Source organism: Lissotriton helveticus, chromosome 5_1 (assembly GCF_964261635.1).
Source record: "Lissotriton helveticus chromosome 5_1, aLisHel1.1, whole genome shotgun sequence".
Classification (NCBI taxonomy): Eukaryota; Metazoa; Chordata; class Amphibia; order Caudata; family Salamandridae; genus Lissotriton; species Lissotriton helveticus.
Genome location: NC_136065.1, coordinates 962,365,945 through 962,384,237, shown reverse-complemented (window position 1 = coordinate 962,384,237; position 18,293 = coordinate 962,365,945). Strand labels below are relative to the sequence as shown.

General features: G+C 43.6%; 1 protein-coding gene across 2 annotated transcripts in view; it reads left to right on the top strand.

Annotated features, from left to right (window-relative positions):
- The window catches only part of INPP5A (inositol polyphosphate-5-phosphatase A), a 1,643,294-nt gene that overhangs the window by 1,581,678 nt on the left and 43,323 nt on the right, over positions 1-18,293 (top strand). For both annotated transcript variants that reach the window (XM_078643463.1, XM_078643462.1), the window contains exon 13: positions 17,401-17,512. In XM_078643463.1, the coding sequence (XP_078499589.1) occupies positions 17,401-17,512 (112 nt within the window). The remainder of the gene's footprint in view (positions 1-17,400; positions 17,513-18,293) is intronic.

The following is an 18,293-nucleotide window of genomic DNA, read 5'->3' as shown; positions in this document are numbered from 1 at the left end:
CTGTTTTATTTACGTCTCTTTGTGCCTGACCCACTTTTTTCAGAACTCAGAGCCCTAGAAAAATATGTCTGACAATGTTTAATTTATGTAGAAAAAAATGACTGTTTATTTGTTAAAATTGTGATGTGAATGTGTGTTTGGCAACAGTGCAGTATGTTCTTGGATAGATTGACCATTCACCCAGCTTCATGATGAGTCACCTTGGGAGTTTCCACTCCACTTAATCGAAGAAAACTTGAGTTATTTATCACCTTTCAGGAGCCAGATAAGCTGGGTGGTTGTTGCATGTTGTTCGCTTTCCTGTCTGGCTGCACTTGGAGCATATTGGGTGTTGTCTCTCTACAGGAGGTCAGTTGTTTAATCAGATTAAAAAAAATATAGTAATTGATGAGGTCAGGGTTAATCTGCATCTTTTCTTAAGTGGAGATGGTGCACAGAAGAAACCTATTTCTAAAACTGGTCTGTTTTTTAGTCTTGAGTTTAGAAAGTCCCTCCTATATGTTTTCCGTTAATCTTTTCACTGAAACAGGAATATGAAATTATGAGGGCTTACATGTTTAACCTAGTCCTGTTTTAATAGTGCATCACTGACTTGGTTATGTTGACAAGTTAGGCATTGTGTGGGTGTTAAAATACTGTAAAGAATATTTTAATGCTTTAAAGCAAAATTTGCAGTGCCCCAGAACACATACATTTCACAGGACTTCAAAAATGTATACGACAAATGAAGACTAACAAGCAGACCTAATCACGTTGACTCATAGTTATATGAATTATACAGAACACAAAATTCTTTACAGGGTTTAGCATGATTTATTTCAGTACAAAATGTGCTTTTTTATATAACACTCATACCATGGGTGAGGAATACTTTGTACATCAGGAATAAAATAACCCTTAAAATAACATAATGAGTTGAGTTCAAATTGTAAAGTGGATTGGCCTTCCAGGAAATCAGGGGGTGTATTACCCGCTTTTTTATCACTTAGGCTGGCAAGGATGGGAACAGAGTTAATCACTGGACTACATTTGGTTACCATGCACTCTTGAGCCTTTCAGAAACTCAGGCTTGTCAGGGCCACTAACAACTCCTCCATAACCTTGACGGTCAAAGTCTGTAATCCCTTCATTATTGCATGTTTGCCAAATTAAATATTATTGTGCATTGTTCAATCTGTTATCACTTAGGCACTTATTCTGAATGGTCTACGGACTGTCCCATTAACTTCTTTCAGAATAGTTACCAATATCAAGGGAACCAACAACTCCACGGGGTGAGTGTAGGAATACTAGTGGAATCCTGAGGGACCTCTTAGAAATAAGAAATTACCTGGACAATCAGTATTCTGGGTTTTATTCACCCCCTAATTCCTAATTTAAACTGACATATTTTTTACAGTAATATTGGCAGGAGATGTAATACTACTACTACTAATAATAATTATATAAATCACAATGTATAATGATAATAATTATTGCACTAACAGTATGCATTAATTTTAATGTCATAGTGGTGATGGTTATTATCAGAATCTTTATTGAGTGTTTAGCTGACCGATTGTGCTCGCCTTATTGTCAATGTATATGGTAGCGCGCAAACATATGTTTCCATTAATTGTACCCAAAAAAAAAAACCAGCATCACACTTACAATGATGTGTAAAATAGATTTCAGATAAAGTTATCTAAAAGTTACCGACAAGGGAGCAGGGGCACCACTGGATTTCATCTTTAAAATAATGCACAAGCAGTGAGCAATGGCTTGTATTTCTGTGTGGCAGTGAAGTAGCAAATTGAATTCTCATAATGTGTTTTGAAAACGAGTCTTGTAGGGTTTGATGAGGTGGAAAAGGTACTGGAATCACTGGCTTGTTCCAATACATTCAGTACACCCTGCGTGGCTGTTTGCCGTGGCTAATCTTCTTTTAATGGCAGTGTTGCTTGTAAACCTATTTGGGAGAAAGCTTTGAATCTATGCTTTAGAATATCATACCAAGAAGGGTGACAAATACGTTTCCCTTCAAGCGTGAAAGCATTTCTTTCTCTTGCAATCACAAGAATTTCAAGCTGGGAGGTTTATCTTGGGGAGCTCAGCAGTCGCACAAAAAGATATGGTGCAGAATTAGTCCTTCGGAAGTACATGGCCACCGAGGGCATAATCTCGACGAAAAGCTGCAAGTGCTACTCACAGCGATGCTGAAGAGGTGGAAGATATTTATAATTTAAGGTAATATACTCTGAGAATGGAAAATGGGCTAACTCATGCTTCAAGCACCCAACAGCAGAAAACACTGGGTTCGCGAAGTTCTACTACATGAACACGAGTAACCTAGAGGGTGAATTTACCCCTCCCAATCATAATATATGTTTTTTCCAAATCACTGCCTCGCGATGAAAATAACATTTAGAAAGCTTCCTGTTTAAATGCTCCACGTGCAGTTTTATTTTTTCGTTTCCAAATACATCTTGGAAATTTCTGCTTGCGTTTTTTTAAAAATTGTAGTGCAGATCTAACAAAGAACCCTGTTTTATTATTATGTGAGTGGTACATACCTACTTTTTTTCATTGCCTAACAGTCATAAGTTATGTCTGTACCATGATGTCATACAATTTATCTATGCAGAAACGAATTACCTTTTTTTAAATTACATCATCTTATTCAAAAGGTAGAAGAGTGAAAGCATCTTTGAAATAATCAGAATCTAGACTGTTCGTATATTTTAATTAATTGACAATTACCCCACAGACTTTTTGTGCCTCTTTTCTAATTCCGATGTTATTTGAATAGCGAATATACATAAATCCTCTCGTGATCCGGTACTTTTTTATGTAATTAATATATTTAGTTTAACATTGCAAAAAGGAATTACTCGAGAGTAGTGGTGCATTTTAAAGCGCACAAGGTGAAGGATAAAGGAAGAGGGTGCATAGTGTGTGTGTGCTGCAGAAGGGGAGAAGGTATTGACTTTGAGATGAGGGTATTGATTCATTTTTGTATTTATTTTTTTATTTAGAAATTCCATCAGCAATTGTTCTGAAAAATATAAAATACTTGCTGGGGAACAGGGAAGAACATGATGGGTTCAGAAAATATTACTTTTGTAGGTTTAAAAAAATATCTGAATTAACCACAGGGTATATGTCAGCATGTTTCTCTGTTTCTTTGTGCAACATAATGTATAGAAATTTGGAGACATTGTTGTGGGTTTAGTGTAAGAAGCGATTTGCCCCTCTACTACTTTGGCATGAGCTGGGAGTGTGCCCATCAGGTGCTGGGAACATGCTGTGCCCTTTGACGAGACTAAGGATCCTGGCCTCAGTGCCCAATGGTCAGAGTCATGCCTAGTGGGCACTTTGCGCAGGGCATATCTTTCAGTCTCAATAAGTGCCACGTGTACCTGCATCAGTACCAATACTTCATGGTCTTGAGCAGCAGAATTCAGCATGAGAATATAAACGGAAAATGCACATCATGATACAGCCTTTAAGTTCTCTCTCCTTGATCTATCAGAGTACACCTTTCCAATATCATATTTTGGTGGACGTATTTACTTTTTGGAAAGATTCATGAAGATTTGTCATGCAGGGACAATAATATCTACCATAAATATCTGGACTGGGAAAATTGTGTGACTTTAAGGTCTGCCTTATACACTGTATACGTAACCAATGCAGGCCTTGGATCAATTTGGGGTCTATATACTGGGAATTAACTCATTTGCCTATTGTGTATTTAAAGGTGACATTGACAACCTATGGCCAAGTGTAGGCATTTTCTCAAGAGGAAAAGGGTATTTTCACCCTTTTAGGATCACATGTACTAATCCAAATCATCCACGGTTTGGCAAAAGTGTTTCCATAATTAAGTCTCCAGACCTTTAAACATAATCCGCACAGCAAATTAATCAACTTTTCTCAACCAATTAGTTTCCAAAGTTAGATTCTTTCTGACCCAGATTTGCTTTTTCCCCCTAATATTTCAGGTACCACTTACCTCTGTGTGCATGCTTTAATTTAGTATCATTTCACCCAGCATTTTTCTTCCAGCTGCCTTAATCAAAGCTTTGAATTAACACTCAAAAAAATATGGTTGGGGTGTTTGGGGACCCTCCCACTTAACAAATGTGCTCACAATTTTATACCGTCATCAAAAGGTGGATTCATTTCACAGTTTTGTGCAGATTTGTCAAATGGGACTAAATTATTTAGCATAATAAATAATGCTATGCATAATCATGCATGCTATGCACAATCAAGTTTGCCACACCTACTGAGGACCTATCACGGACTCTATAATAAATGTATTTGTATCAGGACCTTGTGAAATAGCAGTAAGATAAATTAAAATGTATTTACAAAATAATATTAATTTCATTAAGTACTATACATCTTTTCAGCCTTTAAAACAAATTGGGGTCCTTTAAAATAACAACTAGTTGCACACCTATGAGCTCATAGGTGTGTCTCCCATGGCACCAGTGTATTATGCTGTATCCTACAGCATAATACACTGGGGCCATGGGAGACACACCTATGAGCTCATAGGTGTGCAACTAGTTGGTATATACAGGTACACTCCAGGAGGGGAGTGATTCCCGTGTTGCACGGTAAAACATTTTGAGAAACCAGGCGGTGCACATCCCGTTTCCTCAACGTCCTTTAAAATAAGACATATGTATCTAATGTAGGCATGCAGGCAGCACTTAATTTGAGTTGGTGGTTGCAGATGGGGCTCACCGGCACTCATTTTAGCAAACAAGCACCTACTTTTTCTTCATCAGACTTTGACCCAAAGCAAGAGAGAGAAAAAGCACACAAGGGGGAAAGGAGGCTCAAGAGAAAGAGAGAATATATATCACAAAAGGAGAAAGCAGGAACCTGCTAAATTAGACAAAGGAGCATGGAGTGTCTGTTGGTAGATTAAAGAGGAATGAGGTGGAATCAACTCACTGCAACTGTATCATTCTGTACACTGACTGATGCGGACTTCTGAGCAAAACTTTGGTCCAGGCACATTTGCTTTTACAAATTAAGCACTACACACAGGCTTTCCTTAATTCCGCTTAAAGCCATTCGTTCTAGAGTGATTAAAAAAATTTAAAAAATGTTTGTTTTTCCCGTTGTATTAAAATAAAATATTTCATGATTGAGCGATGTTGGGTAACTGAATGTACTTCATGGAATATCACTGGAAGACAACATCCCCTCTACTCACCCTATAAAAATACCCAATTATGAATTATTTGACACTACTTATGGAATCTCTTTTACTATTCACCAATCTTTACATGTTAGAGCTGTGTCAGAACCCATGACAATGCAAATTGTTCAACCATAGCATGACCTGAGAGTGGAATATTCACAGAACACACAATGGAAAATCAAGTTACCCCCTACACCAACATGGAGTTTTGTAATATTTGTTGACCCTCAGATATCGAGCGTGACCCTGGAGCCACACATTTTAGCAAATTTGTCCAGAACCCTACCTGACTGCGCCTGAGCGAGGGAGCGCTCGGAGAGAAAACCTTTGCGGACCAGCCAACAACACCGGATTCCCGCCACCAGTCGCGCCGCCGCCTCGGGACTACGTTTCCCATCAGGCTCAGCGGCGGCGCTTCCCCGACGCGGCAGAAGCGCCGGGAGGGGCACTACAAAGCTGTAAGCCCTCGGTGGAGCGGGGGGGAGCCACACATTTTAGCAAATTTGTCCAGAACCCTACCTGACTGCGCCTGAGCGAGGGAGCGCTCGGAGAGAAAACCTTTGCGGACCAGCCAACAACACCGGATTCCCGCCACCAGTCGTGCCGCCGCCTCGGGACTACGTTTCCCATCAGGCTCAGCGGCGGCGCGTTCCCCGACGCGGCAGAAGCGCCGGGAGGGGCACTACAAAGCTGTAAGCCCTCGGTGGAGCGGGGGGGAGCCACACATTTTAGCAAATTTGTCCAGAACCCTACCTGACTGCGCCTGAGCGAGGGAGCGCTCGGAGAGAAAACCTTTGCGGACCAGCCAACAACACCGGATTCCCGCCACCAGTCGCGCCGCCGCCTCGGGACTACGTTTCCCATCAGGCTCAGCGGCGGCGCGTTCCCCGACGCGGTAGAAGCGCCGGGAGGGGCACTACAAAGCTGTAAGCCCTCAGAGTCGCGGGACGCGAGCGGGATGCCCGGGGCTAAGCCCGGGCATAGGGCGGGCCCTCTGAGGCCCTCCGAGGCACGAGAAGGCCGGGCAGGGCTATCCCTGGACACCTAGCGGGTGGATTTCAAGGTACTGTGTCCCTGCATGATATTTGGTACACCTAACTGTGTAGAGGATATCCATTGTTATCACATTGCTGCCGCATGGATTGATTACTATATCTTGCCACTGTTACTCATTGACTGTTTATCTGAGTTTAGGTTTCTGGAAACCCTTCAGTGTTATAGCCCAGAGTATGGGGAAAAAACTGGTACCTGCCCCAGTGGATACCTTGAATACTTTAGACTCGTATCTCGTCCAAGTCGTCAGCAGCATTAACACCAAGCGAAGGCAATCTCTGGGCCTAAGTCAATCACCGGTTTTGCCCATAGATAGCCCATCAATGAGTGCAGTAAGCACAGTAATGTCAGATTCATTGCTGGTTAATCCTCCGCTTATTCTAGCTGATTCTCAGTCCTCAGATCAATATATTGAGCCTACCGATGACCCTGAGCTTTTGACCGGAAGGACTGATTTAATAGATCTATCAGACAACACCTCTATCGATCCAAACAGCCAGATTGCTTCTTTGGACGAAGACCTACAATCCCCGCAGCCAGAAACACGCGCCATTAGAGCGTGTAGAAAACCTACTGCGAAACGAGGGGGGAAACAATTAGGTCGGAAAAAACCTGCCACCCCTCCGGCTAGACGGACGGGTAAACACGCTGACATTAATGCAGATACTGAGTCTAAATGCATTTTTGATGAAGATCTCCTCAGTAGGTTCCAAGACATGATAGATATCAAAATCAAGGCTATAATTAAACCTTTGATTGGGAAAGTGGACAAGCTAACTGCCGAAGTGAGGAAGTTAAGTGGGGCGAATAGTGCTCTGGTCAAGGAGGTAGAGAACCTATCTTCACTTGTCACAGATCTTACAGCTACGGACGAGGAGGATGCCCACCATGAAACTAACTTACAGCACACTCAGCCCACCCAACAAGGACCGATATCTTCTCCTTTAGTGCAATTATTACCCGTTATGGATCAGAATGTTGAAACTGGCATTTCCCACACCAATGTGACTGCCGCTATAGCGGTAGCGCATCAAGAGACTGCCTCAGTAGATTTTATTGCAGAAGCCTCACCGGTAGTCTTGGTGTTGGCGAATGTTCCAGTCCTACCACAAGATAAAACAGAGTCCAATCAGGGTTTAAAAGATAAAGTCGTACATTGGCTTTCAAATAATATGCACATGGCCGAGGAAGGGCTTGATAAATTGGTTGGGAATATAGTCCTGACTAGAAGGGTACCCTGGATTGGCAGTAAGCCTAAAAAGTTTAATGGCGATTGTGTTATTTTAAATTTTGCTAACGCCGAAGTCCTCCCGGACATTCTGAATAATGTATTCCCACCACAACGCCGTAGTGGTTCTATTATTCCACTGACTCTAAAGTTTTTTTATGATGAAATCCAGTCTGCGAACACCTTTAGGCAATACAAGCCTACCAACATCAGTAGTTGGGGGAGGGATACTAGACCGCGACATCCAACTGATTGGTTACAGCCATTTGCACATCGGGACCCTGGAAAATCTGGTTATCCGTATGAGCAAGACAGTCAGTTTGGCCACCCGTATGAGCAAAGAACAAACGGGTGGGGGCAAGGGCCCTTGGGATATGACCACAGTGCGCGGGGTTTAAGGCCTACACGCTGGCAGAGATCGAATCCATTTTTGACCCACCCAAATACCCCACACTCCATCTGGAATCCAGTTCAAAATGGACAATTTCAGCCAGCCATGCCATCTGTGTGGGGATTTACCACAGGTAATAGATTTGGTCCCCTCTCCGACCTAAACACCTGCGACTGACTTGTAACAGGAGTCGACCAGGAACGTGTGGGGTCGAGCATCCCAAAAGCCAGTAGTGGCGGCTTTAATAGTGATGATCACTCCAGTTCTCTATTGTCAAAAGCAGTGGTCGAGCCACATTTATCTACCAATTCTATCCAGAAATTAATTCCATCTGGGTCTGTGATCTGTGAAATATCAGGTGCTATCGGAGAGGACTCACAGTGGCCCGGTCAAGGTGACACTAGAGAGGTATTACCACCGCAAGATATACAAGAAGAAGTTTCAGAGGGTGGAAATGAGCCAAATGTTATCATTGATTCATGTAAGATTATAAGCTGGAATGTAGCAGGTTTAAACGCCAAAAACCAGGACCCTGTCTGGCGGAGCTTCATTTCAAAACATCATATCATTGCTCTGCAAGAAACGTGGGTCACATCCAGCAATATCTGGTGGGATGGGTTTACCAGCTTTACAAGACCCGCAGCCCCTAGCAGAATGGGTAGGGCTAAAGGGGGTTTGGCGCTCTTTTTTGCTCTGGATCTAAAAGGTAGCTATAGGCAGATCACCTCTGATTCTGATAACATCTTAATAGTGGAAAGGGTGATTAGCAAAATTAGTAGCACTCTATATGTACATTTTTACAATTCCGGGAATAGTGATTACGGTGGCCGTAACATTGCTAGTCTGGACAGTATTTTAAATAAAATTTCACAGAATATCGTATTTGCTTCTGAGTTAATCTTACTAGGTGATTTTAATATCCATCTATGTAATTTAGATTGTAAGGGATTAAATGTTGATGAAGTAGATGATGCAGCCCCAGTAGGACCTCATTTTGAACATTTTGTAGAGGGGCAAGAGCTTGAAGACCTACTTGCAACCCATAATCTTCTTGAACCCGACTATGGCCTGAGAATGCCAACTTTTATCGGCGGTCACCATGGAACGGTGATAGACTATATTTTTGTCTCACTAGGTATCTTGAATCGGACCACTGCGTACCGCACAGTAGTAACCCATCATAGCGATCATAATCCAGTATTACTGGAAGTGGCCTGGGGAGACCAGATGGGTGCATCACCATCAATTGTTAAAGCCTCACATTCCTTGAGGACCACTGATCAGGACAGAAGAGTGAAGTGGGCAAAAGTGATTCCGGACAACTTTTATAAAAAATGTCTCCCTAAAATTAAAGATCAGGTTGAGTTGTGTCAAAATCCGGATACACAAGGGAAACAGATTGTAGCAGCCTTTGAGGAGATATGTGCCCAGGTCTCTAGGGATCTCCTAGCTAAACCTATTCAGGGGCCCCAAGGACACAAGCGATGGTTCGATTCAGCATGCTCGAAGGCCCATAGAGATCTGATGAGGGCTCTAAAAACTGTACCGAGGGCAACAGATGACATTGTGAGGCTAAGGAAAATTTACAAGACAGCCATAAAAAACTGCAAAGAATCGATTAAACGTGAAACATGGGAAAATCTCCTATCAGCGGCAGTGCTGAAGGACAGTAGGAGATTTTGGGAGATCATTAAGCAGCCCCTATTCTCCGATGACAGCAATGCAACCATGGATTGCGTGATTTCTGATGATAAATGGCTGTCTTTCTTCAAAAATGTATATGGGGGTGATGAAGTAGATGTGAGTACTAACATTGGTTTATTGCCCACTGGGACCGCACATCCTATTGTTTTTAACACCCAAGAAGTGGAGAAAGCACTTAAGGCAACTACCAAACACAAGGCACCTGGACCAGACGGAGTCCCGGCAGACTTTTTTATGCACTCCCCTAAATTGTGGTCGAATGTTTTGTGTAATGTGTTTAACGCAGTTAACGACAATTCAGCTCCCGCATCCTGGGCAATATCGACTATCGTCCCCATTTATAAAAACAAGGGTCAGCGGGACGATCCAGCATTTTATAGACCCATTTCACTATTGGACTCAACCGTAAAAGTTTTGGGGAGGGTCCTTTTATATAGATTAAAGGAGAATGTTGAGGGCTGTGGGGGGCTGTCCGAACTACAATATGGTTTCAGGGAAAGATAAGGCACTATAGAGCAATGCATAAATCTGCATTTACTCATTTCTAAGTATACGGTGGCCAAGGAGGGTTCTGTCTTTCTAGCATTCATGGACCTCTCCTCGGCTTTTGACCTCGTCAATAGGTCCAAACTATGGTTAAGCTTACTGGAGTTGGGCATTGACGAAGCTCTGGTCACGTTTATGGCCACTTTGCACCAGGAGCTTTTTGCAGCTGTGCGAGTGTCTAACAACGGCAGGTGTACCCCTTCTTTTAAATCTTTAAAAGGGGTTCGGCAAGGCTGCATCTTGGCCCCCACGCTCTTTACTATCTACATCAACGGCTTGGGGGCATACCTGCGAGGCAGGGGCACGGATGTTCCGCGTGCAGGAGATGTCCAAATCCCGGCACTCCTGTACGCGGATGATGCCGTGTTGATTGCCCGCACTGGTATTGGGCTTCAGGTGCTTTTGAATGCTTTTGGCACCTTTATGGAGAATTTGGACCTCAAGGTTAACGTGTCCAAATCCCATACGATGATCATGGGCCGTGATCGTGCCAAAAAAAGCCATAAATCATTCTTTTGCAGTGGGGTCCCAGTCTCCAAGGTTACTACATTCCCCTACTTGGGCGTTTTGTTTGATCATAAAGGGACGTGGGGCCCGCAGATAAGTGCAAAACGATTGGCGGTCACAAGATCCGCCTCAGCGCTCTTAGGTTTCGCGGGCAAGCTGGGAGCTAGGCCCATGGAAGCATTGTTGAAAATGTATAAGTGTAAACCTGTGGCCATTGCTCTATATGGGTCCCCTTTGTGGGGATATGTAAATCTTGACCCCATCCAGAGAGCTGAAAATAGATTTATTAGATCTCTCCTATCTGTCCCCCAGTCAACCCCAACCTATTCAATCCATAAGGAGGTGGGCCTACCGTATTTGTCAGACATATTGAGCCTAGCACCCTTGACCTTATGGTTGAAAATGTGGCTAAATGAAGATCTCTCATTGAATCATATGATCTTGAGGGATGTTCAATTATTGGACAAACATAGCAAAATCCCATGGCTGGACTACCTGATTAAATCATTTACGGACTTGGGTCGCCCAGAACTTTTTTTCTGCCCAGAAAAAATCAGGGTTCAAGATATAGGCCACATAAAAAAGCTATTTTATGAAAGGAAAGATGCATGCCGCGAGGTAGTTGAACTGCAGAAACCAGCAGTTAGGGCTCACTACCTTTTGGTAAGTGTACCCCATCTTGCACCTTATCTTAGTTTCGTCACAATCCCTTATCATAGGTTCCTTTTAACTAAATTTAGGTTTAACCTTTTACACTTTCACCTTGGTTCTTTTAATTGCTGGCAGAAGCCAGAACAAGCCGCCCCTTGCAGCTGTGATAATTTTTCTGTGCAGGATACAATGCACTTTGTCATGTTTTGTAGTCTGTTTCATGAGCAGAGGAAAAAATATTTGCTCCCCATTTTGAAAGAAGCAGGGTTCACACAGGTGCGCCCTGCACTGCTCTATTTACAGCTTTTGACAAATCCCCGCACCACCTTTAGTATTGCAAAATTTTTAGTGGCAGCTACAAGGGTAAAAGCTGCTGGCCAAACTCTTTCTTAAAAAATGCTCCTTAAACGGGATAAGATGCATCTTTTTATATTGTACTTTGTAAAATTTTGTATATAGTATTTAAAATGTGTTTTTAGCTTGATGCTTTTTAGGAATAACTGGAAGGCTTAGTTTGCTTCTCATGTTATGTTTTTGTTTGTCTTGTTTTATTGTTTACTGTTTTCTTTGTATGACTTGGAATAAGTCGAATAAAGATATTCTGACTGACTGACTGACTGACTGAGCGTGACCCTGTAACCAAACTTAGGGGGCTGGTTGTTCTGAAAATTCCATTGATGATAGAGAGTCGGAACATGTGTTTTAAAATGAATTTCAAAAGTTTTTGGCTCACTTTCTAAAGCTTAGACCATTAGTGACCCCGATAGGAATGAAGTGCAGCACTTCATTCTGTGGACCCTTTTTTTCTGGAATCACGTTTTTGAAAGTTGTACTTAGATGGTGAGAAAAGGTTATGGTCAATGAGCCAAAGTTTCCTTTCCACAACTATGGTGTTGTAGATGCGCAATTGAAACAATCCGTTCATATATTTAGTTTTATAATATACACTTGGATCTGATTTACTGTATTTCGATTTGGATACCCTTAATCTTAATGTTTAACGCTAGCATAATAATTGTATTATACTTTGTACAGCGGTTGCATACCACTTAATAAAGTTAAACAAAATATTGAAATACCTATTTGTAAAATTATACAAGAAAGATTGAATCTGGTAAACACTGGCAGAGACAATATATTTATGTACCATGGGAACTAACTCATCCGTTAGCTGATCTGATGGCTCTGTTAATTAAACGCTTATTTCCTCTTTCTGTGCATCAGGCCATGAATTTAAATGCCATGTGTCAATACAGCATTTCATCCTTCCAAAGTTGACAACACGAGAACCATTTAAATGGATTACAGTAACACCTATTATTAATTGCACTTGAAAAAAGGGGATTAGGCAGTAGTAAACCCCATATATAATTTATTGTTAGAATAATAATTATTATTGTTGTTTTTTGGTTTATTCTTAAGTATTCTTACTGTTGCTTTGTTGTTGTTTTTATTATCATTGCTGTTATTACTACCAAACACACAAACGTGGTTGTATAAACCTAAATATAGAACCTATCTCGGATAGAGAGGCTGATAGGCTGCAGTCTGGAGGCTGCATGGTATTATGTCAAGGGCAAAAGAATAAGGCATGTGCCAGTGTGTTTACCACGGAAAAATAATCATAGCACTGACGTTGTTGTGCTAGCATTTTGTGTACCCTTTCAGATAAAATAGCATAATACCAGCTCAGTTCTGTAAAGACTTGTGAATATTTAATATAATTATTTGGTGTTTTAGGTCCTTGTATCTGCAATAGAGAATTTGTAGTTCGCTCGTGACCTCTATGTTCACCAATATGCTAACGAGGTTCTGTTAATAAGTTAAGTTACAGCACATTTATTAAATTATCGTGCTACACCGTACTTGAAAGTATTGTGGCAGAATGGGGTTTTGTTGGGGCGTGTAGTTGGATTCTGCAGTTGGTGTCATGATCTGTTCATTGTGATCTCTGTCTTCCAAGTTAAACTCTACTTTAGCTAACATTAATCTCCCTGTCCCATTCTTACCCTAAATTCTAAGGAAAAACCTTTTTGTTTTAATTCTTGTCAACAGCTCCCATAGCTTTGCCTTATGTTTGTTTAGATTACTGTGATGTCTTATGTGCCCTTATTCTCAGTTTAGCTTCAACTGCTGAATATGAATTTAAATGCTGAGGTACTATCAGGTCCTATCATTGCCACCACCACACTATCCCCTATCTTTTCTGCTTGTAGTAATATACCTCATTACAGGGGCACCAGCAATCTAATGTTCCTGTTTTCTCAGGTGGCCCATCAGAATTGCTTGGTGGTAATGGTGCATCACAGAGGACCAGCCTCTGTGAAACCTCATGGATTCACTTTTTGGAACCGCTCGTGTGCTTTAGCACCATGGATGTCTTAGAGAATCTCTTGAGTCTCAGGGCCCCACATGCATTGTTAACCACAATGATTACCTTCCAATGAGTGTATGTAGGCAGCTGAAAAAGGGCCATCATGGGAATTTCCTTGCCAAGACCATGTAAATATGCAGTACAAGAACTGAGTCCCCTTTTATACCATGCATGTGATTGGTGTTGCGAAGAAAAGTACAAGAATTTCCCTGTTGTCATTGGGAGCACACTCTCACACACACACACACACTCCTTAGAAGTTAATCCTTAGGATTACTGTTGGGCTTGGCCCTTTTGGCAGGTTCACCCCTAAACTTTTTGCCTTTTCTGTGACCTGATATTAGTAGTTTTTGGCCTCTGCGCACTTTAGCACTGTGGCCCAGTGTAAAGTGCATGCGCGCTCTGAGTGCGTGTGGTGAGATTGGCCTGCCCTCCCATAGGAATGCATGGGGGATATGTGTGTCCCTGGTAATTCCTGGTATGAGAGGAGTACAGGGTCGAGTTTAGTATGTGCGAACTCGTGAGAATAAATGCTGCGCAATGGTGTGCGCAGATGTATGGTGACTGGTGGAGAAATGCCACTTTTAGAAGTTGGCATTTCTGTGTGCGGTGTGTCTGCCTGCCTGATGTGAATTGCATGTCTGGCTTGTGATTGACAGGTGCTGGATGGTGTGGGTGGCTCCAGGAGCCAGGATGAGTCTGCCCAGTGGTGAATGGAGAGCACTTCATGTAGATGGGAGAGAGGAGTTGCACCTGGGACCTGGGACCTGAATAGGGCTGTACCTTCCCTCCTCAATGCTAGCTTCGCCCCCTGTGGTGCGTCTGATCCCTGAGACCCCACCTAACAAAGGAGAGAGGAGCTGAGCAAAACAAAGTGCTCCAAAGCTCCCCTATACCAGTTCTTACTGGTATCTCTAACCCCTGTGCTGTGACACAAAGGAAATGTAGTATAAATGCAGGGACTGTGACCCCATGAAAGTGTTGTGCTTGTGCTGACTTTAGGGGGACATGCTGCCAGGAAGAACCGCTGCTGGACCCAGCTGCTGCTTCCTGAGGGTTCCTGCATGCTGGCCTGCCTGGCTGCGCTCTGCTGGGGCTCCCTAGTACCACGGACCCTTTATTTTGGCCTCTTTGGAGACACTACTGTAGCTGTAGCTCCTGGTGCCTCGTGAGCACTTTTTCTTTTGCTCCCAGGAGAGAGGACCCTGTTTTCCCTGCAGTGCTGGGCTGTGAGAAGTTTTCTGAAGGGAACCCCATCGTGAGGGGTTCCCCCGTTCCTGAGGTGGAGCGTGAGTCCAACCCGCGTTATGGCCGCTGCTCGAGAGGATTTGTAAATTGAGCGGGAGCCCACCCAGCGTTCATGCTCTCTAGTGGGTGCCTACACCGCATTTTCTTTTAGACTGTCCACTTTAACAAGCGGGTGTCCACCCCGCAACGCACCTGAATCGTAAGGCAGGAGCCCACCCCGCGCTTACATGAGGGAGAGTGCAGCCACAGCAGAAGGAACCGGAAGTCAGGCCCGGAGTGCCTGGTTGTGGGCAGGAGAAAGGACCAGCGGGCCGGAAGGAAAGCGCCGGTCGGACACAGGCGGAGCCGTGCCTGTGTTCCAGGAAGCCAGAAGACCCAGGCGGGAGTCTACCCCGAACTGGGACCTGTGCATCAGGACCAGTGAGGCTCCCTTGCCGGTGAGAGCCTTGCATCGGCAGACAAAGCCAGGCGGGAGCCTACCCCGCGCTGGCAACCTGCCAGACGACGACGGAGACTTCGCTCCATATGGGGGTTACCCGTGAACGGAGGAGAGCCCCGCATGGATGGAGAGTCTGCCGGCTGCAGGCAGACGCCCTATGACTCTGAACAGTGACAGAGGTGACACCAGGGGAGAGCAGAAGCATCCTGAACAGCCCCGGTGAGTGGGGCTGTGTTGTGTATCTGGGGGTGTGTGATCGAGGCACATTGTCGGTGCCTCCCCCCTGGGGATGCTCTCCCGAAGCACGGAGGGTGCCAGTGCTTGTTTGGTTCCTCCAGCTGCACCACCGTAGCGGGTAGCTGCAACCTTTTTTTTCTTTTAAAAAAGTCATAGAGGGAGGGACTTTGGGGCATTTCTTTTGAGGGCCGTTGGCACAGTGGTGCGTGCCCAAGTCACTTTCCAGCTGCACCGCAGTTATGGGCAGCTGCACCGAGGGGGCAATTTGTGTGAAGAGCCCCAGAGGCACCGTAGTGCCAGAGCTTGTGTTGCCTTATTCCCTGTTGCCCTGGGGTAACGCAAGCGGCTGTAACGTTTTGGGGCACAGTTTATTTTCCCAGAGCGGGACTCCAACTGTCACAGTGCTTTGTGCCCATTACTTTTGCTGCTGAGGCAGCCCGAGGGCTCGTGAGAGGTCCTCTGATTACACCCTGACATTTCTGGACATAGGGCATTGATGCCCCAAGTGAAAGGCCCATTGGCCTGGCGGTCAGTCCTGGGTTTAGGCCTAATTGGTTCATTCCTAGTATGGTACCTGCCTATGATGGTAATGCCTAATATGAGTATTGCATAATTGTCTTTATGCTTACTGCGATTGCCTAATGTGGTCATGCCTAATACAAATGTCAAGGTGTAATGATTTGCCCAAAGTGATTTATGCATAGGGTGCTTTTATGCCTACTGTGATGCCTGGGACAAAGGTGATTTAGGCCGCATGATTAACTGCATAATGTGATTATACTAAGGAGGCTTGGGGTCTAACGTGTTACTGCCTAATGTCATGTTATGATATATTGGGATCGTGTCTAACGCTAATGTGATAATGCTAAGTTCCTAATTTTGCCAGTAGTTACAGGTTGTGCTTTTACATTTTCTACTTGTGCTTTTCTAAAGATTCTGGCCGTGGCCCGATTAGCCCGGTCATGTGTATATTATCCCCTGTAAATATTGCCCAGTGCCGGTTGGCACAGTGTACAGTGTGTGAATACTACTCTAATGTGTTCCTTATAATACAAAGGCTATTTCTATATATAACCTTGTGTGGAGTTCCTTTTGTGGTGCGCCTAGTGTGTTGCTGCTGTGTGTGTGTGTGTTGCGCAAACGCTTTACACATTGCCTCCGGGATAGGCCTGACTGCTCGTGCCAAGCTACCAAGGGGGTGAGCAGGGGTTATCTTGGGTGTGTTACTCCCTTGCCCTGACTAGAGTGGTGGTCCCTGCATGACTTTGGCGCAAGCCTTAGCCAACCAGAAATCCCATTTCTAACAATTACCAACACTTCTGGATATACAGGAGTTATTAGAGCTGCCTCCCACTCTTCTGGGCTGCCCGAATCTTTGGAGATTCCCTGACCTACCCTAGATAATAAGCAGGCCAGTCGGGGAATTCTTTGGGATTAAGTGGCCTCCAAGGAAGGAAAGATGGGTCGACTACACTAGCTACTTGCTAATGGACCCCACCGTCCCCCTAGTACCATCTTTCAGTCCCTCCACGTCATTTCTTAATCTGGTTGTGAATGTCACCACAAGGTCCTTGAAGTACTCAGGTTTACCTGGCCATTGGTGGAAGCAGGGGAAATGCCATTGGGTTGGTGCTATTCCCCCCTCCACTACTACCTTCCTCTGCAATGTTTAAAATAACAGTCTAAGTTCTGGCACTTATTCAATATTTTTGTCTGTGCTACTTTTTTGGAATCGATAAACAAAAAATCTATGTAGTGTGGTATAAAGTAGACAGCATGTTTGTGGTTGACATATGTTCCCCTGATTCTTGTTTTGCAGTTATCCATACAGTGAAGACAGCGGCCAAGGAAAGCAGTACATGAACACTAGGTGTCCAGCATGGTGTGACCGAATTGTGATGTCCCACTCTGCCAAGGAGCTCCTGTTGAAGGTGAGGAGGGGTTGGCAAATGGATATTTTGTTTCATTCATGTCTCCATATTAAGGTTGTAACACCTGTTATTACGACAACTAATAAAGTGGAAACTTATGATAACTCTAAAGGTGTGGATTCCAGAGCAACCCTGAGAATCTAATCTGGGATTTTCCTACGAATTCCTAGAATGTATTCCAGCCTTGGAAGCTGGCAGTCTGCGTGGTGAGATAATCTAATTCTGGGTGCAAGGAACATAGAAAGGAGTGGTAAAGAAATACATTTATGGGACCTATACGAGAAAAAGGGAAACCACAATCCTGTTTCCAAAGATTGACCTGGTTCAGGAGCGTGGGCTAAAAACAGGGTTGTGGGGAGAAGTGGAACTCCTAGCATCTTAAAAAAATGAAGGGAGACTTTTAGAGAAGCGTTCTGTTTTTCGGAACTGAAATCTCCATGGATGTCAAAATCCTTAAGGGGACTCAAATTCATAGCAGAAAATGAAGAGGTTTTGTTTGACTTCTGTTTCGATACTTTTTCATAGATATTGTACAGCCAAAAGAACTAGAGCAGTTTTGGTAAAGCAGCCTAATCACATGGGATAAAACAAGTGGCTAATAATTTACCTAAAAAATGAAGTATTCAATTTTTACATAACACAGACTTATTAAAAGAACACCAACATGAATATTCTGGCCCACATATTTAACATATTTTTCATAGTCCTCCATACGATACCGAACTGTAATGTAAATCTACATCCAAACACTAGTGAAGATTGGCTGCTGAGTTACACATTT